Here is a 21751-nt window from a genome sequence, read left to right as displayed (position 1 = left end):
TCCCTGTGGGAAGTGCCTAGCTCTGGTCAGGCAGCCAGGCTGAGCTAGGATTAAGATTCAGGCCTCTCAGATCCTAATATCTGACGCCCTCCTACTCGACCATGATGTTTTGACTTGCCTGATTATTTATGTGGGAGTAAGGAAAATGACAGGCTGAAATATGGGTACACCATACACCTACATATAATATGACAACCCTCGACACGGAGGGCCTTCGCTTGCCCAGGGAATTTGGAATTGAGGAGGCAGAAACTGAGAGATGTCAGAGCTACTCAGCACAGGCCAGAGGCCGGGGGTTCCTGTGCAGCTGAGATACAAGAGGGAGAGGTTGACAGAATGAGCCTAACACTCAGACCAAATGAGCTGGAATCTGGCCGCTGTGTGACCTTGGGCAAGTCACTTCACTTCCCTGGGCCTTCTTTTCCTCATCATAAAGTGGGGCTAATGACATCTGCCCCTGGGGGTGGTGTGAGGTTTTCAATAAGGTGAAGATCTGTTGAGTTCTTTGCACAGACCTGACCGCCTGTAGGAAACATCCACTGGGATGGCTTATAAAATGCAGATTCCTAGGCCCCGCCCAGATTTTCTGAACCAGAATGTCATAAGGCCAGGGCCAGGACTCTTCATTTTTACCCTGCACACCCACATGACTCAGGCACACTTAGACATGACCACTGCAACAGTTAGACACTCAAGGCCCAGGGACCTACCTTCGCAGCCTGGTGTCTGGGGGCACCTGGGGCTGCAGGGTCCTGCCCCTTGGGTTCTTTGGCTGGAATGGGGGAGCAGCAGGTGCCTGAGCCGGGGGGATTTTCAGGGGCTTGGAGTCTGACAAGACAGCCGGAGAAGGTGGCCCCTTGGTTGGGTACAGGTCTCTCTGACCCCGAATCTGAGCAAGCTGTCTCCAACGGCACACTCAGGAGAAACTATCCAGGAAATACACCTTCCTTCACGGTCATTTTCCAACTACCACAATGGTTCCAGAAAAGGACATGATTTTCTCTGGAAACCCTGACTCCACTCCCTTCAGTTCAGGACAGACCAGCAGAGTCGAGGAGTCAGGGCTCTGGTTCTCACCCCGAAGACTTCATTTATTCCTCCAGGGGCTCTGGCAGGTGGGAAGAAGCCCCAGAACATTCTCAACACCCCGCCAAGCCAGTGTCCCTGAGGCTCCCGTCTCCTCCTACCACATGTTCTTCAGAAAGCAGCGGGGCACATCCCCCTTGGTACTCACCCAGCCCTGAGCTGAATTTTCAACTAAGAACGCAAGTCACTTGCCAACTTCTGCACAACTAGCTTTTCCGTGATGCACACCATATAATGGCCCATTAGGCTCAGTGTCGGGAGGGGCCCGCTCGTTAGTCGTCCCGGAGTTAGAACAGCCATCAAACAGGGCCACTGTACCCCCAGCCCGCCCCAAGCCCTCTGCGTCATCAAAGACATCAGTCGGCTTTGCCAAGTGGGTAGCCCCCGGAAAAAGTTGCTTCATTGCTCTCCGGTTCTCACCTCTGAGGTTGGCTCCACTTCAATTTGAAGTAATGGATTTCCTTCCAAGCTTTAGAGAAAGAAAAATAAACGTGACCCTCAGGTGAAAAGATGGGTCCATGCATTGACCTGATCCATGTAAGAAATGTCTTAAAGTGAGAAGTCCTCACCACCAAGCCTTTTTCTGCAAGTTCACTTCAATGCTTGTGTCTAGAATAATCCAAAACCTTGCCACCAAGGAGTGGTGTGCAAGGACATTGTCTTAAATAGATTTTCTGACCTGCTCAGGGCTCATTTTTCTTTGTTGGTTTCCACTAATCTAGCAGTTTCCTTATAAACTGGCCTAAATGCCATGGATGGCAGGATCCTTAGAGCTCTAGGTGTTCCCTAGGAGAGAATGAATCAGATCTCTACAGTTCTGAATCTTTTGGAAGGATCCTAGTGTTCATTTGGTTTTTTGCTCATTTATTCATTCATTCATTTGGTTAGAATTATGTGCCAGGAACAGTGCCAGACCTTTAGAGGGATACAGAGTTGAAACTGACACGGCTTCCTGACTTCAAGGAATATTTATATTACTACCGTTGTGCAGAAAGGCTACAGGTAACAAGGGTTGAAAGTTAGGTATGTATTGAATAAATGGAGGGTGTGGACATTCCCAGGAGAGAGGATTACTGGATATATTTGAGGGTTAGCAGTGTTTTGAGTTGCACCTTGCCAATCACGTTCAGAAGACACGTGCAGGGTGAGAATGGGGAGGAGGAAGCCAGACCGTACTGGCGTGGAAGACACAGGCGTGTGTGTGTGTGTGTGTGTGTGTGTGTGTGTGTGTGTGTGTGTGTGTGAGATTCATGCATATTCATGAGCTTGTGAGCTGCAGTTGTGTTCTGAGTACGGGAACAAGCTGGATACGGGTGCTGGGGGCACAATGTGAGTGTTAAGTGTCCACCGAGGACTGCGTGGGTATTATGGAATGTGCTCTGTGCAGGGGTTGTTCTGTGTGCGTGTGAGTTGGGTGTACATACTGGGTATGCTGGGGGAGGGGGCGTGCCATTCTTGACGGTGTAACTGGTGATGTATTGGGGATGTGTGGGCGTGTTGGAGCACATGGTATGTGATGGAGATGTGGGGCACCATATGTGTTAAAGGATTTTGGGGGAGTGGGTTTTTAGAGCAGAGGATGTGTTTACGGAGTGAGCTGGAACTGGTGGGAGGAAGGGATCACAATGGCCACCACACCCCCTTCCTACTTCCGCAGTGGAAGCTTAGCAGGTTCCCCCGACCCACCTCCTCATTTGAGGGGGACCTCCCCTATCTTGACCCTCAGACCTCACCCAGAAAGCTGCTGACCCTGCAGACAGAGTCAGTCCGCTTGCTGGAGGAGAAGTGGTGAGGGGGAGTCTGGAAGACTGTAAGAACTCAAAGAAGGAGAAAGAAGTAGCGTTTGCCATCCTATTAGCCAATAATTTACAGTACAGCTTGGGAAGGCGGAAACCACATCACAACAGCTGACATGCTGGAAACCTGATGCACTGGGGGGGATTTGGGTGGAACAAGGCAGCTGGAGTCCTTCCTCATGCCCAACAAAATGGACTGCTCGCCTCTGCTTGCATCAAGGCGTGATTACAGCAGCCGGGGCTACTTAATGATTTCCCTTCTGCAAAGCGTCAGTTCCCATCACTCCACGCACATTTAAGCAGATCGCAGGCACTTATGGACTCCGTTTTTCACTGGCACTCCCTGACTCTCAGTTAATAGCCTGGAGTTCATCTTGCACGAATTGTGGAATCGGTTCATGTGCAGCAGAGAAATGATCTGGAGCTAGATGTCAGCACAATATCCCTAGGCAAGTCGCTCCTGCTTTGATTTCAGACATGTACCATTTGGGTCTTTAACAAAGGCTATAACATGGGTCAGAAAGGATGGAGCAGCTAGGATAGTCAGAAGGAAAACCGAGTAGGCAAAAATGTGAGTTGGGAAAGAAGTCAAATCAGAATTAGGTCCCCAGCATGCCCCAGACTTGGGTCACAACCAAAGAAGTTAAGGAAGGTGATTTCACTAGACCACCTGGAAAGAGGGTCTGTATCTTAAGGATGCTAAAGACACCACACACAAAGATGTTTGTTGCAGAGTTGTTTACAACAGTGAGGTATAGGAAGATGTAAGATCCAGCGGTAGGGAAATGGTTAAGGAAATTATTCCGCATCGATATGATATCTTACATTCATTAAAATCAATGTGTATGAAGAGCCCAGAATAATATGAAAAAATGTGATGTTATAGCATTAAGGGATAAACAGAGCAGGATGGAAATTGCATATACTGTGGATCACAAGTATGTAAAATATGAATAGAGCACACTTCTAAGAGTGGTGCAATTATAAGTGATTATTTTTCCTTTCTTTTTTTATAGAATAGTCCAAATTTCGCAAAATTAGCTTATTTTATTTTTATAATGTTATAAACCAGGGATCAGCAAACTTGTTCTGCAAAGGGCCAGGTAGTAGATATTTTACACTTTGCAGGCCATATGGTCTCGGTTGCGACTACTCATCTCTGCTGTTGTAGTCTGAAAGCCTCCATAGACAGCACATTGTGAACAAATGGGCATGGCTGTGTTCCAATAAAACTTTATTTATAAAAATATGCTGAAAGCTGGATTTGTCCCATAGGCTGCAAGTTGCTGATCCCTGGTATAAACCTAAATTATCCTTTTTAAAAGGGGGATAATGATGTAGAATAATTGCCTTTTCATTAAGCTCCAGCTATTGCCTGGGGGAAGTGGTCTTTCTGATCATAGGAGGGTCTGGGGGTCTGAAGGAAGTGGTCTGGCCCCTGGAAATCACACTTGATCGGCAGGGCCAGGGACACAAGGCAGAAGTGACTCAAGGGGATGGGTACTGTCCCTCTCTTGGCCTGGGCTGTCACACTCTCTCTCTCTTAGCTTGAGTTATTCCCTTGTCTCTATGGCCCTCTCATACTTCTCCCCCACCTCCCACCCCATCATTTCCAGGAGAAGGAGGAAAGAAGACATGACCCTGAGCAAACTGAAGGGCCAGGGCAGGGGAAAACGTCTCTGTTCCACTTACATTGGATTCGAGGTCACTGGATGCAGGATGACCTGGGGCGCCCGGGTCGGCGTCTCTGGCACCGGCACCACATCTGAGAGTCAAAGATTAGACAGTAAGAAACCAAACTCGGGGTCCACAACCACCCCCAAAAGCCTGATTCCCAGGAGATGCCGGCAGCTGAGAACTCACCAGACCATGAGTCCCTGGGGCTGCACAATCCCCTCTCTCCCTTCCCCGGCCACTTGGATTTACCTGCCTAGGTGCACGAGTGGTCTAGATGACATCCTGAACAAAGTTCCCCACTGTCACCTGGGGGCTGCCGGAGGCCCTAAGCCTCTGGCCTGAAACACCCACTGGAACCTCCTCACTCCTGAGTCCCCTTTGGGATGATGAGGCTACTTGGTTTCATGTCTCCCAGTGCCCGATTCAAGCCCCTTTGACCATCTCTCCCCTGCCACGTGGTTCTAGACCCCTCCTCACCCTTGCCCATCCTTGCACTGCAGACCACCCACTCAGGCCTTCCTACTGTGCTCTGGGACCTCGTTGGTGCCACTGTGCCCTTGGACCCCGCACCCTTCCTCCTCCACCTCCATAGCCAGCCGCCAGCCTGTGGTCTGGGGATTCCACCCCATCCTCTCGGGGCTCCTTCACCCCGGCAACCTTCGCCTCCATCCCCTCCAGCAGCTGCCACGCCTCAGAGAGCTTGCTCGGAAGGAACTGAGCTCACATGAAACTCACCTGGGAAAATGAACTGCTGCCTGTATTTGTAGTAGTGGGACGCTTGCGAAAGAAAGAAAACATCACAGTGAGCGCTGCCCTGGGTGGGCCCTTCAGGTAACAAATGGGGCTCCTGCGGCCACCTGTGGTTCTCTGCCCGCCCCTGAGGTTTCCAGACTTCTGCAGACACCCCGAATTCCAAGGGACTGAGAACATGTGTAAAGAAGCCAGAAACATCCAAGCCAACCCTCCCACTGACACTCCCTGAAAACAGAGCACCCCAACTCAGACAGCCATCCTGAGCATCTCTGTTAAATGCGTAAATGTGTGAGGACACACAAATACAGAGAGAAAAGTCTCTAAAGCCATAATCTAACACAGTAATCTTCCCCTTCTGGCAGAGCGATGACAGTGGCTTAAAAAAAATCTTTTATGACCACAATAAGGTATCACCTCACAACTGTTAGGGTGTCTGTTATCAAAAAGACAAGAAATAACAAGTGTTGGTAAAGATGTAAAGGAAGGGAAACCCTTGTGCATTGTTGATGGGAATGTAAATTGGCAGAGCCGCTATAGAAAACAGTATGGGGGCTCCTAAAAGTATTAAGATTAGAACTACCATATGATCCAGTGATTCCACTTCTGGGTATATATCCGAAGGAAAAGACATCACTATCCCAAAGACATGGAAACAACCTAAGTCCCCATCAACAGACAAATGGATAAAGAATACACACACACACACACACACACACACACACACACACACACATATATACACACAATTGAAAACTATTCAGCCATAATAAAGAATGAAATCTTGTCATTTGTGACAACATGGGTGGACCTAGAGGGTATTATGCTAAGTGAAATAAGTCAGAGAGAGAAAGACAAACAGTATGATCTCACTTACATGTAGAATCTATAAAAAAACAAACTCATGGAAACAGAGATCAGATCTGTGATTGCCAGAAGTGGGGAATGGGGATAGAATTGGGTGAAGGTGGTCAAAAGGTACAAATGTCTAGTTATAAGACAAATAAGTCCTGGGGATGTGATGTACAGCATGGCGACTGTAATTAACAATACTGTATCGTCTATTTGAAAGATGCTAAGAGAGTAGATCTTAAAAGTTCTCATCACAAGGAAAAACAATTGATAACTATGTGAGGTGATGGATGTTATTTTGCAACAGATACATATATCAAATCATTATATCCTTAAACTTATACAATGTTATATGTCAACTGTATCTCAATAAAACTGAAAAAGTCCTTTATGTGTTTCTTGTGTTTTTCCAATTTGCTGCATTGAGCATTGTATTAGTTTTCTTATGGCTGCTGTAATAACTTACCATAAACGGGATGGCTTAAAACAGTGCAACCTTAGCCTCTTCGAGTTCTGGAGGTCAGAAGTCTAAAAACAGTTGTAAGGGGCTAAATGAAGGTGTTGGCAGGACTGATTCTTTCTGGAGGCTCCAAAGGAGAATCACTCCTTGCCTTTTCCAGCTGTAGAGCCTGCCTGTATTTCTTGGATCACAGTCCCATCACCCCCATCTCTGCTTCCATCCCGACATTGCCTTCTACTGGCTTTGACCTTCTCATCTCACTCTCATAAGGAGCTTCATGATTGCATTTCGAGTCCACCCAGATAATCCAGGGTAATCTTTCCACCTCAAGATCCTTAATTTAGTAACAGCTGCAAAGGTCTTTTTGCCGTATAAAGTAACATATTCACAGAACCCAGGATTAGAGCGTGGTCCTCTCTGGGGGACCATTATTCTGCCTACCACAGGCATTAATTAATTTCCATATTTAGGGAAAAGTCATATAAAAGACACTTCCTCAAATTCTCTGCTCGTTCTCTTACAATTCAGTTTACTTCCAGTCTGTTCACTGGAGGCCGGTTGTTCTGGACATCCCCAAGGTTTCCAATGTTAGCACTATTCCAGTAGGGTGGAGGGCCTGGACCAGGGAGTACAAGCGGTGTCAGGGGTGGGGGACAGGTCACACAGAGTTTTATATCCTCAAGTAAAGGCAGTGAGCAGGGATGGGATCAGATATGAGTCTGAGTTGGTGAATATACTTCCGGAAACAGTTTTATTCATTCAGCGACAAGCTGGCTCACCAAGAATTAGTAGTGGTTCCAAGCCTGGAGTCTGGAAGCTGAATTGTTGAATTCAGGGCTGAATTCTTATTCTTCCTTGACTGCTTATAAAAGCTTCAGCAACTCTCTCCAAGTCTCAGTTTCCAGATGTGTAAAATGGGGATAATAAAAATCTCTCCTTCATAGGGCTGAGCTCATCATGACATGAGATAAGAGGGCATAGAACGTGCAGAATCAGGATCAGCTGCGATGCATAAGCCCATCTCTTTCTAAGCTCTCTTAACTAACAGACGAGAATGCTTTATAATTCATAGACAGTCAGATGGTTTCAAAGGGCGAAGTCATTAGCTGCCCCTGAGGGTGCAGTTGATTTATAAATTCCCCCTGGGATGGACAGCAAGTCCTGGCATCTCAGGATGCCAAGCACCTGGTTTGGTGCCGTGCACCCCGTGGGTAAGCTGCTCACGTTTGTTCAATTACTCAACTCTCTTTTAGCACAGCAATTCCCAAATACCTCAGCTAGCTGGAATAGAAATGGATGCTTTTTTTTTTTTCCACAGTACACGGGCCTCTCACTGCTGCGGCCTCTCCTGTTGCAGAGCACAGGCTCCGATGCGCAGGCTCAGCGGCCATGGCTCACGGGCCCAGCCACTCGGCGGCATGTGGGATCTTCCCGAACTAGGGCACGAACCCGTGTCCCCTGCATCGGCAGGCGGACTCTCAACCACTGCGTCACCAGGGAAGCCCATGGATGCATTTTTGATTCTGGAAGATGAAGTGCCTGGGCTGGGAAGCAACTCATTCAAGGTTACATGACAAAGCTTTAAAAGAAATCCAACCTCCATAATGTCAGGGACCTTTCTTCCATTAGATTACTTAGGTTTTTTCATTGCAGGCAGACACTTTGTTAGTCAACAAGGGGCTAAAATTAAAAGAAGAAAAACTACCTGGGATTGTCAAGAGACTTAGTTGATCTCTTCCCTCCCCAACTGGGACTGAGGATTCAGTGTCTGCAGAAGAGGTTAGCTGGCAGTTAAGTGTTCTTTTAAGGAGGCGGGGCTGGTGATGGAGAGAAGGCACCACTCTGAGACGGGACAGGTGTCAGGCAATGCGACACCTGGCAAAGGCCTCCACGCTCAGAGCCAACCCCCGCCTGGACCCCTTCAAGTGCCTGATAACAGCTCGGTCCTGACGGCCGAAAGGGAGAGAGTCTTGGCCAGAGGAGGAGGGAAAGGGCGCTGTGAGTCCTGCCTGTTCTTCTTGCTGATAACGGACACCAGCGAGAAGCAGGTCCGAGGGGCAGTAGATGAACCCGAGTGGCTCCTGGCTCTCTGGCGTCAAAGAGGACCCAGGAACTGGGAGGCTGCAGATGACCAGAGGTCAGAGAGACAAGCAGGCCACTTTGAAGGCTCTTCCACCCTGAAGCCCCCATTCCCTCCCTATGGGCTCCCCAGAGAGCAGCCTGAGTGGTCATCTGAAAGGAAGGATCTAGAAGGAAAGAAGAAAGATCAAAATATCCCCTGCCTAAACCTTGCAACGGCCTCTCATTGTGTCTTAAATAAAATCTACATTCCTGCCAATCCCTACAAGGCCCTGCCAGGCTCAGCCCTGCAGCTCTGAGTCTTGCTTGGTGCCTTGTTTATGGCACTCCAGCCACTGGGACATTTTTTCCCAGCTCTTTCCCGTGGCAGGGGCTTTGCATGTGTTCCCCTCTCTTTGCCTGGACAACTCCCCACCAGCCCTCTCTGGCCAGTCTTCAGAACTCAGCTGCCTCTGACCTTTCAACCTAAACTTGTTCTCTTCTTGAATTTGCTCATAGCACTGTTCTTTCCCTTCACAGCACTTATCACAACTTATAATCCTATTTTCATGTGGATGTTTGCTCGGCTAACACCTGTCTCTCCCACTAAGCTATAAACTCCATGAGAACAGAGACTGTGACAGGCAGAATGATGCCCTCTCCCCCACCCCCTTCCCTAAGATGGCCATATCCTAGCCACTGGAACCCGTGAACATGTTACCTTACATGGCAAAAGGGACTTTGCAGATGTGAAGAAGTTAAGGATCTTGAGATGAGGAGATTATCCTGGATTCTCTGGGTGAACCCTAAACATAATCACAAGGGTCCTTACGAGAGGGAGGCAGGAGGATCCAAGTCAGAGAGAATCACAGGAGATGTGATACAGAGGCAGAGGCTGCAGTGATGAGAGGCCATGAGCAAAGGAATGCAGGCAACCTCTAGAAGCCGGGAAAAGGCAAGGAAATGGATTCCTTCCTAGAACCTCCAGAAGAAACCAGCTCCGCAAACTCCTTCATTTTGAGCCCAGTGAAACTGATTTTGGACTTCTGACCTCCATAACCATAAGATACTAAATTTCTGCTGCTTTAAGCCTCTAAGCTCGTGGTGATTTGCTACAGCAGCAACGGCAAACTTTTACAGGGCATTTCTGGTTTGTGCCTTGCCCCCATACGTGGTGTCTTGTACAGTACCTGGTATGTAGTAGATGCTTAATAAATACCCGTTAAGGATATCGGAATGGATGAATGCAGTCTGAGGGCCAGAAGACAGTTTAAAGGAAAAAAAAAAAACAACTTGCAGCTCTGGGCAGTGCCTCAAGTCACTCGTTCACTCACTCATTCAGCAAACACCTCATCAGTGCCTTGAGCAGTGGGCACTGTGATGGGCTTTGGGCGCAGAGGGGTGGATGAAGCAGATTAGTTTCCTAGTCTCATGGAGCTGATGTTCTGAGGCAGGAGACAGACACTAAACATGGCACTAGATTACGCCCAAGAAGGAAGGCATTTGAACACTCCAGCCTCTAAAACCCACACGATAGTCCCTTACAAAGCCCCTTCATGTACCTTCCCACATCAAATGTCACACAAGCCTGCAAGTTAGACCCACTTTACAGATGAGAAACTGAGATCTAAACGGGGCCAGTGCCATACTCAAGGCCACAGAGGTGGGAAGGGGCAAATCTGGGATCCAAATGTAGCCCTCTTGACTCCGTCCTACACTGTGCCATGCCCAACATAGCACCAGGCTTCTTAAGGGAGTGGCGGAAAACAAGGAGGTCCAGCCGACCAGCGAGCACAATCGCAAATCCCACCAAGCCCGTGGGTGCCCTGAGGTCAGCAAATGAGCCAAATGACCATTAACCGCACAGCCTGTTTTAGAGAAAGAATATTCTAGATCAATCAATGCCAGGGACATTTTTATGCCTAGGCATTAGCTTGAATAGTCTTCAGAAAACTCAACATCTGGCAGGCAACCAGGGCCAAAGCTCCTTTTCCCATCAACAGAGGCTCACAGTCTAGAGTATAACAGGTGACCAGGGCCTCGTATGAACAGAACAGATGCCTGTCACCCTGGGGGAATTTTGCGAAAACTGCCTAAGACAGAGGGAAGGTCTGGCGGCCCTTCTGGAGGGGCCTATTTTGTTTTTCCTGTCGACATTGCATTTTATTGTTATTATTCAATTATAAAACGGGTGCATATTCCTTGCTCTTATATACATTACAGAAGTGCATAAAAGAAAATTCCTTTTCTTAGAACACCTGCCATGAAGTCTTGCAGACATCTGTGTACATATACAAACATATATATACACACACACATTTAAACATACATATACAAATATATAAAACCATGTTACAATAAATAGGATGTTATTGTACCCGTTGCTTTGCACATCACTTATTTTCCACTTAAAAGATATTGTGGATATCTTTCCATGTCAGGATATTTACAAAGAGCTACTCCATTCTTTTTAAGGGTGGCTGAGTATTTGGTTATATAGATATATTAGCGTATTCAAACACTCCCCTCCTGATGGGCATTTGGGTTGAGTCCAAATTTTTTACTGTTGCTATGAAATCCTTACATACAGATCCCCATTGCCCTTTGCAAACATTTCTGTATATAAATTCTTAAAAGTGATTTTGCTGGTCCAAGGAATGTACATTTGAAACTTCGACAGTCAATGCTAAATTACCTAACCCCAAAGTTTAATTTGATTCTTACTCCCAATACCATGGTACATGGGGATTTCATCTTTATTTCCACAATTCTAGTTAGGCCCGGATTACTTACCACTGGTAGCCACAGTAATTTGCTATTCCTGTGTTTATCTAATAATAATGAAAATAGCTCACCTTTGTTGAGCTCTTTGACAAGACAGGTGCTCTGCTAAGCTCTGTACATATATGGTAACGCTTAGCCCTTCGAGGATTCTACAGAGTAGGTACTATTATTATCCCCGTTGTACAGACGAGGGAACAGAGGCACAGAGAGGCAAGCAGTTTGTTCAGCATCACACAGTTGTTAAGTGACGGAGCTGGGATTTGAACCCAAGCAGCCTGGCTCCAGAACCCACACTCTTAACTGCTGTTCTAAAGCGCCTTCCCCCAAAGGACCCCTTAGCCCACTCCCTAAAGAGGGTCAGGACAGTGTTGGGACCTGCCATGGAGTGGATGCAGATCCACTGGCAGGCGAGCACTGCAACTTGGCCAAGGCCCCTCCCTGGGGCTCTGACGGAAGGGACAAAGGAGCAGATGGAACAGTGACCACCCCTGGTGAGTCAGGTCTCTTGTTTAAAGATGCCGGCAGTCTTCTGGAGATGAAAAGAGCTGTGGTGCTTTGAGGCGTGGTTCTCCCTTAAGAGGTTCTTTCCCGCCCCTGCTACCCTCACCCATAAACAAGTAGCAAACAGTTACTGGGAAAATAGCCCTAAGTGTGTGTCTTGGGTGGCAGGTGGTACAGCTCTAGGAAAGGACCCAGCCCCTCCCTCCAGAAATTGGGGGGTCATGGGGTGTCAAAGGGCCTTTTTTCCATTCCCCTCCTTCCAGAGAAGTGGCAATGGCTCGGGGTGCTGGTGGGAACCCTCAGTCTACGGAAATGCTGGGCAATTGTTGCCTTGTTGACTCGGGGGCACTTACTGACTCCCGTTATGGTCCTTGCTGGCTGCCAGGTGAGTGGCCCTCACACCACAGGTATGAGGCTGCCTCGGGCTTGGACTTAACCAAAAAATTTCCATGATGCAAGTTTTAAAACACACTCTATCCCTTTGGACACAGCCCAGATCAAAGCAGTGTGGGCAGGTGACTTGATCAGCTTGTCCTCAGTGGGTGGTTGTATCTGGGCGTTGTCCAGATGTGGGGTTGGGTCTTCGTTCGTTTCCCAGATATTCTCTCACGGCTGGTTAGGCTTGCAGGTGTGACTTGTGGCTACAGACCTGGGATATTTTCCCCCTGCGTGAAGCTCGCTGGCTCAGGAGGAAATCAGCCCCTAGCCCAGCACTGTCTGGTGGAACTTTCTGCAATGGTGGGAAATGCTCTATACCTGTGCTCTCCAGTATGGCAGCCACTAACCACATGTGGCTTGCAAGCATTGAAATGTGGCTAGTGTGACTGAGGAATTAAAATTTTAATTATATTTAATTTTAATTCATTTAATTTTTTTTTAATTTACTTATTTTATTTATTTATTTTTGGCTGCAGTGGGTCTTCGTTGCTGCGTGCGGTCTTTCTCTAGTTGTGGTGAGCGGGGGCTACTCTTCGTTGCAGTGCGCGGCCTTCTCGTTGCAGTGGTTTCTCTTGTTGCGGAGCACAGGCTCTAGGCGCACAGGCTTCAGTAGTTGTGGCACGCAGGCTCAGTAGTTGTGGCTCACGGGCTCTAGAGCACAGGCTCAGTAGTTGTGGCTCGCAGGCTCTAGAGCGCAGGCTCCATAGTTGTGGTACATGGGCTTACTTGCTCCACGGCATGTGGGATCTTCCCGGACCAGGGCTCGAACCCGTGTCCCCTGCATTGGCAGGCGGATTCTTAACCACTGCGCCACCAGGGAAGCCCTAATTAGTTTAAATTTAAACAGCCATGCATGATTAGTGGGTACCATGTTGAACAACACAGACCTAGACTTTGCTCCCAACTGGCCAAGCCAGACCTCAGCCCGCCAGCCTCTGTCTTGACGTCAGCTATGATGCTGCCAATATGGCTGAACTGGAAATGTCCTTGGGGCCCTAGAACGGCAAGTGGGCTGGGCCGGGCCCCGGAAGGGGTAGGAAGACTCTTAGGTCTGGCCTGCCTAGGAGCAGAGAGAGAGCCCTTTCTTAAGTCCGGGAAGCCAAATCATCACATGACGGCCTCTCCACCATCTCACAGCCCAGCACATAGTCTCAGGTCAGCAGCCGAGTGCCCTGGAGTTTGTGAGCTGGAAGACCCTCTGGGTCCTCTCGTCCACCTATATCCTTTCAGAGATGAGAAAACTGAAGTCAGAGGTCACAGGTCAGGGACATGAGAGAGCTGGATACGGAATATCGGACGCCAGCCCGCTCATTCAGAGCCCTGTCCTGATGTCTGGGGTAGGACTCAGAATGCAGCCCTGTTGCCAGTTTCAACTGATTTAGCTCATAAGACAACGGCCAGCTCCAGAGCCAATGGCTCCCCCTGTGACTCAGACTTAGGTGGAGACTCTGGGTTGCTGTTTCCCAAAAGACTGAGTCTCTAAGAGTCCCTTTACCTCTCTGAGCCTCTGTTTCCTCATCTGTAAAATGGAGCTGATCGTACTTACGTTATGGCTACTCTAAAGATCAAATAAGGTAATATGTAGCAACTGCCCTGCATATGGTAAGGCTCAATCCATATGCTTCCACCTCATTGCCTTTACGCATGGACTAGTCCGGAAATGGCTCTGGCACGAACCCAGAGCGCCCCCCTGTAGCTTCCCAAGCATGGAGGTACCTGGCAGGTTGAGGTTCTTCTGCTGCCTTGTGCACTGCGGAGAAGGGTGTAGGGGAGAAGGCGGCGTGGCACTGGGAGGGAGCGGGGGCGCTGGCGAGGAGGGCGTGGAGGACGTTGTGGACGAGGGATTGCTGCTAGAGTCTGGCTGGTAAGGAACAGGGATGTGGTCCTGCAGGAAGAAAGTAGGGCAGGGGGCAGGGGCCGACAGAGAGGCAGAGACACAGCAGTGAGGGTGGGTTGCACAGGAAGAGACCCCACCCTAGCATCCACAGCATCTCTTCCGTTTTCCTCAACCACCAGATCCTTCCAAAGTCCCCCCACCTGCTTCATCATCCCCACCAGGTTGCATCCAGCTGCGGATGGGACAGCTTCTGGGGTCAAATTCCTGTCCACTGCTTGGAGCCCGGACTGAAAGGTTACCACATAATGAAAGCTATGTAGGCGACAGTCACGCTCCCTGCGCCTCTTTGATTTTGGAAAGTCCCACGCAGAGGTGCCCAGAGTGTTCTTCCCATCCTAACGCCTCGCATCCTGAGTGTTTATTAAAGAATCAACAGCCTGACAGCTCAAGAGAGAGTGTGAGAGCAAGCCTGCAGCAACTTCCCTCGCATCTCAGTTGGAACCAGCAATGCCTCTTCCGGCCCTTGAAACTGCTCTAAAGTCAAGAGGAAGATACAATCTGTGTGTGCACCCTCAGAACGGCGCTGGTCAGGGATTTTGAAATGAGATCATCCTGGATTTGGGCGTGGGGGGCATTAAATCCAATGTCAAGTGTCCTTATAAGAAACAGAAAAGGAAAGACACACAGAGGAAAAGGCGATTTGAAGACAGGGGTAGACAGGAGACTGATGCTTCTAGAAGCCAAGAAATGCCAAGGATTGCTGGAGCCACCGAAAGTAAGGAGAGAGGCATGGAATGGATTCTCCCTCAGAGTCTCCAGAAAGAACCAACCCTGCCGACACCTCGATCTCAGACTTCTGCACTCCAGACTGTGAGAGAACGTCTTTTGTCTTAGCTACCCAGTTTGTGGTAATTTGTCTTAGCTACCCAGCATCCCCAGCAAACTCTTACAAGCAGAAACCAGAGTGAGGCAAAGGCAGATTCAAAATCCCATGACCACCTCTTCCCCCCGCATCCTGAACAAAATGCTTAACCTCGCCATTCCTCAGTTTTGCCCTCTGTAAAATGGGAATAACACTAGCAAACCTCAGCATCCCAGAAAAGGGGTTCCTGCCTCTCAAAGCCAGCAGAGCTAAGAGCTCTCAGGGGAACCCTAATCTGTTCACTCACAGGACATGGATCACTTGGTCCCTGCATTACTCAGAGGCCCACCGTTCAGCTTGGCTCCAGGTGCCCGAGGATGGTTTTGTGTGATCTGGTTATTAGTCAACAGGTGTGCTTACCTGCCAAACTCCAGAGCTGGTGTAGCAAACACCAACCAGCATATGAGGGCGGGGAGTGTGGGGTGGGGAACGGACATTCCCCATCTGGATGCCCAGTGGCATCCCGTGCTCAACCGGTGCTGTGCACGTCCCCCTCTCAGAGTCCACCCCACTCCCACGCGGTCACACTGCCTCCACAGCAGTGACTTCCCCTCTGGGAGCTTCAGTCTCTCCCTGTCCTTCATGTGGGCGAAGAACACCCACTGTGTGTGGATCTGTTGCGAAGTTTAACTAAGGTTATGTAGGTACCTACACCCTGAGCACTGTGCTGAGGCACTTTGCTATCAACAAACGGTAGCGATTATATTGATGACGGCGTTTACTCTTGCAATTAAGCTTTTTATTTGAGATAACTGCAGATTTGCATGTAGTTGCAGGAAATAATAGAGGGATCCCATGCATTCTTACTTAGTTTTTTCCAAGGATAACATCTTGCAAAACTATGGTACAATATCATGACCCGGACACTGAATCGATACAGTCAAGATACAGAACAGTTCCACCCCCAGAAGGGGCCCTCGTGTTGCCCTTTTCTAACCACACCCACTGCCCCCTCTCTCCTCACCACCCCTCCCTCCCATCTTTTATCCCTGGCACCGCTACCCTATTCTCCATTGCTATAATTTTGTCATTTCAAGAATGTTCTATAAATTGAATCCTATAGTATGTAACCTTTTTGGATTGGCTTTTTCCACTCAGAATAGTTCTCTGGAGAGTCATCCAAGTTACTGCATGCATCGATGGACTGTTCCTTTTTATTGCTGAGTGGTATTTCATGGCGTGGATGTACCACAGTTTATTTGATCAACCTTCCATTGAAGGACAGCTAGGTTGTTATCCTCTGTGGCTCTTCTGGATCAAACTCCTACAAACATTCCTTGGACAAAGTACTCCTGATTCCAGGCAAGGTCATGCTTTGGTTCATTCCAGCCACCTTCCACACAAGACCCCCTTGGAGGTAATTCTGATCTGATTTTAGTAGAAAGGCATCAGGAAGCCAGCCTTCTCATTCTATCCTAATTTATCTAACAGTAACTAAATTTTAATGGCAATGGACATGTTAGTATAAGGAATAATATGACAGTGACATGTAGGCTAAGATTTATGTGGTTGGGCTGTGAAGGCCCCATACAGCCCAATGGGGCACAGGAGGTTTTTAAAGGAAGTTAGGGACTGTTCGTGGCAGTAGAGGGACAAGGGGAAATGAAGGTCAGGCATCTATCCGTCCTATCAACACTCTTCTTTGAACTTCTACTCACAGATTGGCAAATTTCAAGATGTTTCCATAGACGCTCTGCAAAAAAGTCATTATATCAGTTAAAAAAAGTACAAAGGTTTGTACTAAAAACAGCATCCCATTAGGAGGAACTGGCATATAGACTGTGCTCCAACGACACAGCATGTTTAATGAAAACGTTGGTCCACGATGTACACATTCAGGCTTGACCTGGGCTTACGTCACTTCCTCTTCTCTCATCCCTACAATGACTGCCTTAGTCGCATCAAATGGTCGGTCCACAGTTCCCAACGCAAACCAGGCTATTTCACATCTCCGAGGCTTGGGACATGTTGTTATTTCTACTTGGAATATCTGCCCCGCCTTGTCCAGTCTGCCTGCAAGATGCCTATTCTTTCTTCAAAGCCCAGCTCAGACCGGCCCTCCTCTGAGAAGTTCCCCTGACCTCCCACTCCACCAGGTCAGCACATTGCTCGCTCCTGGTTCCAGCCCTCCTGGTACTAGCCCTGCCTGGTACTAGCTCGCTCCCGGTACTAGCGCTGCCTGGTACTAGCTCGCTCCTGGTACTAGCTCGCTCCTGGTACTAGCGCTGCCTGGTGCTAGCTCACTCCTGGTACTAGCCCTGCCTGGTACTAGCTCGCTCCTGGTACTAGCGTTGCCTGGTACTAGCTCGCTCCTGGTTCCAGCACTCCTGGTACTAGCCCTGCCTGGTACTAGCTCACTTCTGGTACTAGCTCTGCCTGGTACTAGCTCGCTCCCAGTACTAGCGTTGCCTGGTACTAGCTCGCTCCTGGTACTGGCCCCAGCTTCTGTTGATACTTCAACACAGTCACTTCTCGGCTTACTTATCTGTCTCATCCTCGAGGCTAGAAGCTCCCTATTCTCAGAACTTAGCAATATGCCAGGAACAGTGCGGTCCCTCGAAAAATGTGTGATAGAGGAAGGAACAAAGAAAGAAATGAAGAGAGGGAGGGAGAAGGAGAAGGAGAGAGGGAAGGAGGAAAAGGTTTATCTCCTCGTACGAGACAGTGTCTTATTCACCTTGGCATCTGCAGAACTTAGCACAGAAACAAAAACATAGGAGGTGGCTAATAAATGTGATATGAATCAATGAATGGAAAGGAAGGAGGGATGGAAGGAGAGATGAAGGGAGGGAGGGAAGCAGGAGCTGCTCCTACGAAGGAAACAGTTATGGCAGGAATTGAGTCTCTCTCATGTCCGAGGCTCAGGGCTGATGTGAATCACCAGCATCGGCAAAGAGAAAGCTGCATGTGGTGCCCACGTTGCCCAGCAGAACTGCTGAACAGGATGGGAAATTCCTTCCTCGGGCCAGACCCAGACCTGTGTCCCAATGGGAGCAGCAGCTGGAGGTTGTCTTCCAGCAGAGGGAAACTCAAACTCTACCAGATCATGAAGGGAAGGACTCATAGCATAATTCCTCTTTCTGAGTGCAGTTTAGATGTGGAAACATCCTTCAGAGACCATCCAGTGCCACCCCTTTGTGCTACAGATGGGGACGCCGAGACTCAGAGATGGGATGTGACTTGCTGGAGTCATACAGAGGGTTAGTGGCCCAGGTCCCCATCTCCAGCCCAGAAGCAGAAACAGAAGGTCGAACCAAGTAATAAGAAACTCGCATCTGACTCTGAGAATCAAACAGAAGCATATTCACCTCCCAGGTTCCCCCTTCACCCAGCTGTGCACTGATTTGAACATGCCCATGACAGTAACTCTCTCTCCCGTGGACTTTTCCGAAGGAAACCGTCCTCACCCTCCAACCCAACAGACTCTCCTAAACAGCCATCCTTGTCTTGTGACTGCCATAGCCCACTCCCAACTCAAGACCATAGGTCAGGGCATCGTGACAGCTGGTCAGTTACCTATGATGTGGAATAAACAGAGCAGGGCCAAGAGGAAGAACAGTGGAAAGCAGAGCAAAGGTGGAGCAGAGATGAGGTTCCAGGGAACAGAAGAGCCACGACAGGCCAGAAAACAAACGGGCTGAGGTTACAGGGAGTAGGAAGTCTACGGCCACAGAAGCAGTGATGGAGACAAAAGACGAGAGGAGAGGATGGGGAGACCGGTCAACAGTACCAGACCAGAGGGCACCCACAAATAGCAGCTGAGCCACCGTCATGATGGGGGGCCAGAACAGTGACCCATGGTCTTGCTGAGGGTCCAAGCAGCTGGCCTGAGCACAAGCCTGTCCTCCATGTCCAGTTTCAGGAGACCTAGCTCCTCAACTGTGATTCCCCTTTCTCTTCTTGCCCCGTGTCCATCCTTCCCATAGACAACTCCCTGTGCTGAGCTGGCCGAGGTGAGCCTGTTCCTTGCAACCAACTGTAAAGGAGAGCCAGCACACAGCCACTTCATAGCCTGAGAAAACCATCATTCAGAAAGAGTCATGTACCACAATGTTCATTGCAGCTCTATTTACAATAGCCCAGAGATGGAAACAACCTAAGTGTCCATCATCGGATGAATGGATGAAGAAGATGTGGCACATATATACAATGGAATGTTACTCAGCCATAAAAAGAAACGAAATTGAGCTATTTGTAATGAGGTGGATAGACCTGGAGTCTGTCATACAGAGTGAAGTAAGTCAGAAAGAGAAAGACAAATACCGTATGCTAACACATATATATGGAATCTAAGAAAAAGAAAATGTCATGAAGAACCTAGGGGTAAGACAGGAATAAAGACACAGACCTACTGGAGAACGGACTTGAGGATATGGGGAGGGGGAAGGGTAAGCTGTGACAAAGTGAGAGAGTGGCATGGACATATATACACTACCAAATGTAAGGTAGATAGCTAGTGGGAAGCAGCCGCATAGCACAGGGAGATCAGCTCGGTGCTTTGTGACCACCTAGAGGGGTGGGATATGGAGGGTGGAAGGGAGGGAGACGCAAGAGGGAAGAGATATGGGAACATATGTATATGTATAACTGATTCACTTTGTTATAAAGCAGAAACTAACACACCACTGTAAAGCAATTATACTCCAATAAAGATGCAAAAAAAAAAAAAAAGCTTCCCTGCAGCGGGCAGATCTTCGGCTCCGGACACCACTGCAGGTGGGACCTCTGATGCCTTGGTGCGGAAGCACAAACACTGTAGACTGGTCCCCTCAGGAGCGGCAGATGCTGCTGCTGCTTCTCCTCCATCCTCCCCACCCTCCTCCTTCCTCTTCTTTCTTCTTCCTGTTCTTGCTTCTCCTCCCTCTTCCTCTTTCTCCTCTTCCCCCTCCTCCTCGTCTGTCTTCTTCATCACCAAGCTCTGCCATGGCCTGAGGATCCAGTGTTGGGACTAAACTCCTGACATATAACACACAGCATCAACTCCTCTCCACAACTCCAATACCATCTACTATTATAATGCCCACTTTACAGAGGGGAAAGCAAAGGCGGAAGGATCTTGCTCTGGTCACAGAGCATATGAAGAAACTGAGTTTCAAGCCCAGACCTTCTGACTCCAAAATGCACACTCAAATCATTTTGCTGGGTGAACAAGCTGGGCTCTTATGAACCTGGACTGACAGAGCTAGACAAGAGAAGACACAGAGAGCAATGAAAAGGAAATCTGCAGATCAAATTGGCTCAGAAATCTATTGCACTAACCACATCATCGCCTGACAGAAAGAATCTGCGTGAAGCCAGTGAGAAGAGAAAGAGGGGAAACAATAACCCAGCTCTCTGGTAGCTCCTGTCCACCTTCATGTCAAAGCCACTTTCTAAATAGAGGTTAATTTATTTCTCTTATCAAATGCTCCTGCTGGCAGACAAGCAGAACAATGTCACCGTCACCGATCCGTCTGTCCCATCTGACACCAAGAGGTTCGTTGCGTCTGTAAAGCCAGAGAGAAAGGTCTCGAGACGGCTCTGAGCCATTCGCCCCTCGAGAGGTCACAAAGGACGGGATGGTTATAGGTGTGCCCGGTTACTCCCCAGGAGCCTCACCATTCAAGCCCCTTAAGCACCCCAGCCCCAGCGGCAGGGAGACCTACATCTTTCACAAATAACAAAGGAAAAGCAGACTCAGCCGGACATTATTATTGGAAGCCCAAGATTTAAGCTGATAAAAATAACTAGAATCTCCTGTACGCTTACCATGTGCCAGGAACCTCTCTTAAGTGCTTTATGTTGATTATTTCATTTCATCCCCACAATAACTCTCTGGGGTTGGTGCTCTGTTTGCTTACCGGGGACATTTTCAAAAACGGTCACAAATTCCTTGGATTCTTCCCATTGACAAGTGAGATCACGCCTCCTCCCCTTAAATCTGAGTAGGCTTGTGACTGCTTCCATCGGTAGAGTGCAGCAGAACTGACACTGCCAGCCCTTGGCTAGAGACAAGCCAAGACAACGCATGGGCTTTTATATTGCTAGGTTATGAAAAAGCCTTTGCAGCTTCCAGCTTGTTTGCTAGGACAGTTGCTGTTCGAGCCCTGAGGTGCCATGTAAGAAGCCTGACTGCCCTGAAGCAGCCATATTGTGAGGAAGCCCAAGCCACAAGGCAAGACCACATGTAGTTGCTCCCGATGAGTCTCTGTTGAGCTCAGCCTTTGACTCATCCCAGCACCAGATATGTGAGTGGAGGAGCCTCTCGATCAGGGGTTGGCCAACTTTTTCTTGAAATGGCTAAACCATCCTGTGGTTTAGGCTCTGTGAGCCAAGCGGTCTTCGTTGTAACTACTCAATTCTGCCCTTGAAGCATGAAAGCAGCCATAGAAAATATGGGTGTGGCTTGTCCCAGTATAATTTATTTCCCAAAAACAGGCAGCGGGCTAGATTTGGCCTGTAAACCATAGTTTGCCAATCCCTGTTCTGGATGATTCCAGCCCCCAGCTGCGTGAGCTTTTCGCAGCTGGACATCATGAAGCAGAGACAAACCATCCCCACTGTACCCCTTTCCCAATCCCTGACCCTGATCCCCATGAGCATAATTAAAG

The 21751-nt window shown here is 48.7% G+C and overlaps 1 protein-coding gene across 1 annotated transcript in view; it reads right to left on the bottom strand.

Annotated features, from left to right (window-relative positions):
• The window catches only part of KSR2 (kinase suppressor of ras 2), a 396776-nt gene that overhangs the window by 58797 nt on the left and 316228 nt on the right, over positions 1 to 21751 (bottom strand). Inside the window, exons 10-13 of the mRNA XM_060029378.1 lie at positions 14119 to 14287; positions 5295 to 5336; positions 4575 to 4647; positions 1507 to 1555 (exon numbers count right to left, since the gene is read on the bottom strand). Of these exons, the coding sequence (XP_059885361.1) occupies positions 1507 to 1555; positions 4575 to 4647; positions 5295 to 5336; positions 14119 to 14287 (333 nt within the window). The remainder of the gene's footprint in view (positions 1 to 1506; positions 1556 to 4574; positions 4648 to 5294; positions 5337 to 14118; positions 14288 to 21751) is intronic.

Source organism: Delphinus delphis, chromosome 13 (genome assembly GCF_949987515.2).
Source record: "Delphinus delphis chromosome 13, mDelDel1.2, whole genome shotgun sequence".
In the NCBI taxonomy this organism is placed as follows: Eukaryota; Metazoa; Chordata; class Mammalia; order Artiodactyla; family Delphinidae; genus Delphinus; species Delphinus delphis.
Note: the sequence above shows the minus strand (reverse complement) of the source record. Positions and strands in the feature narration are given on the sequence as shown.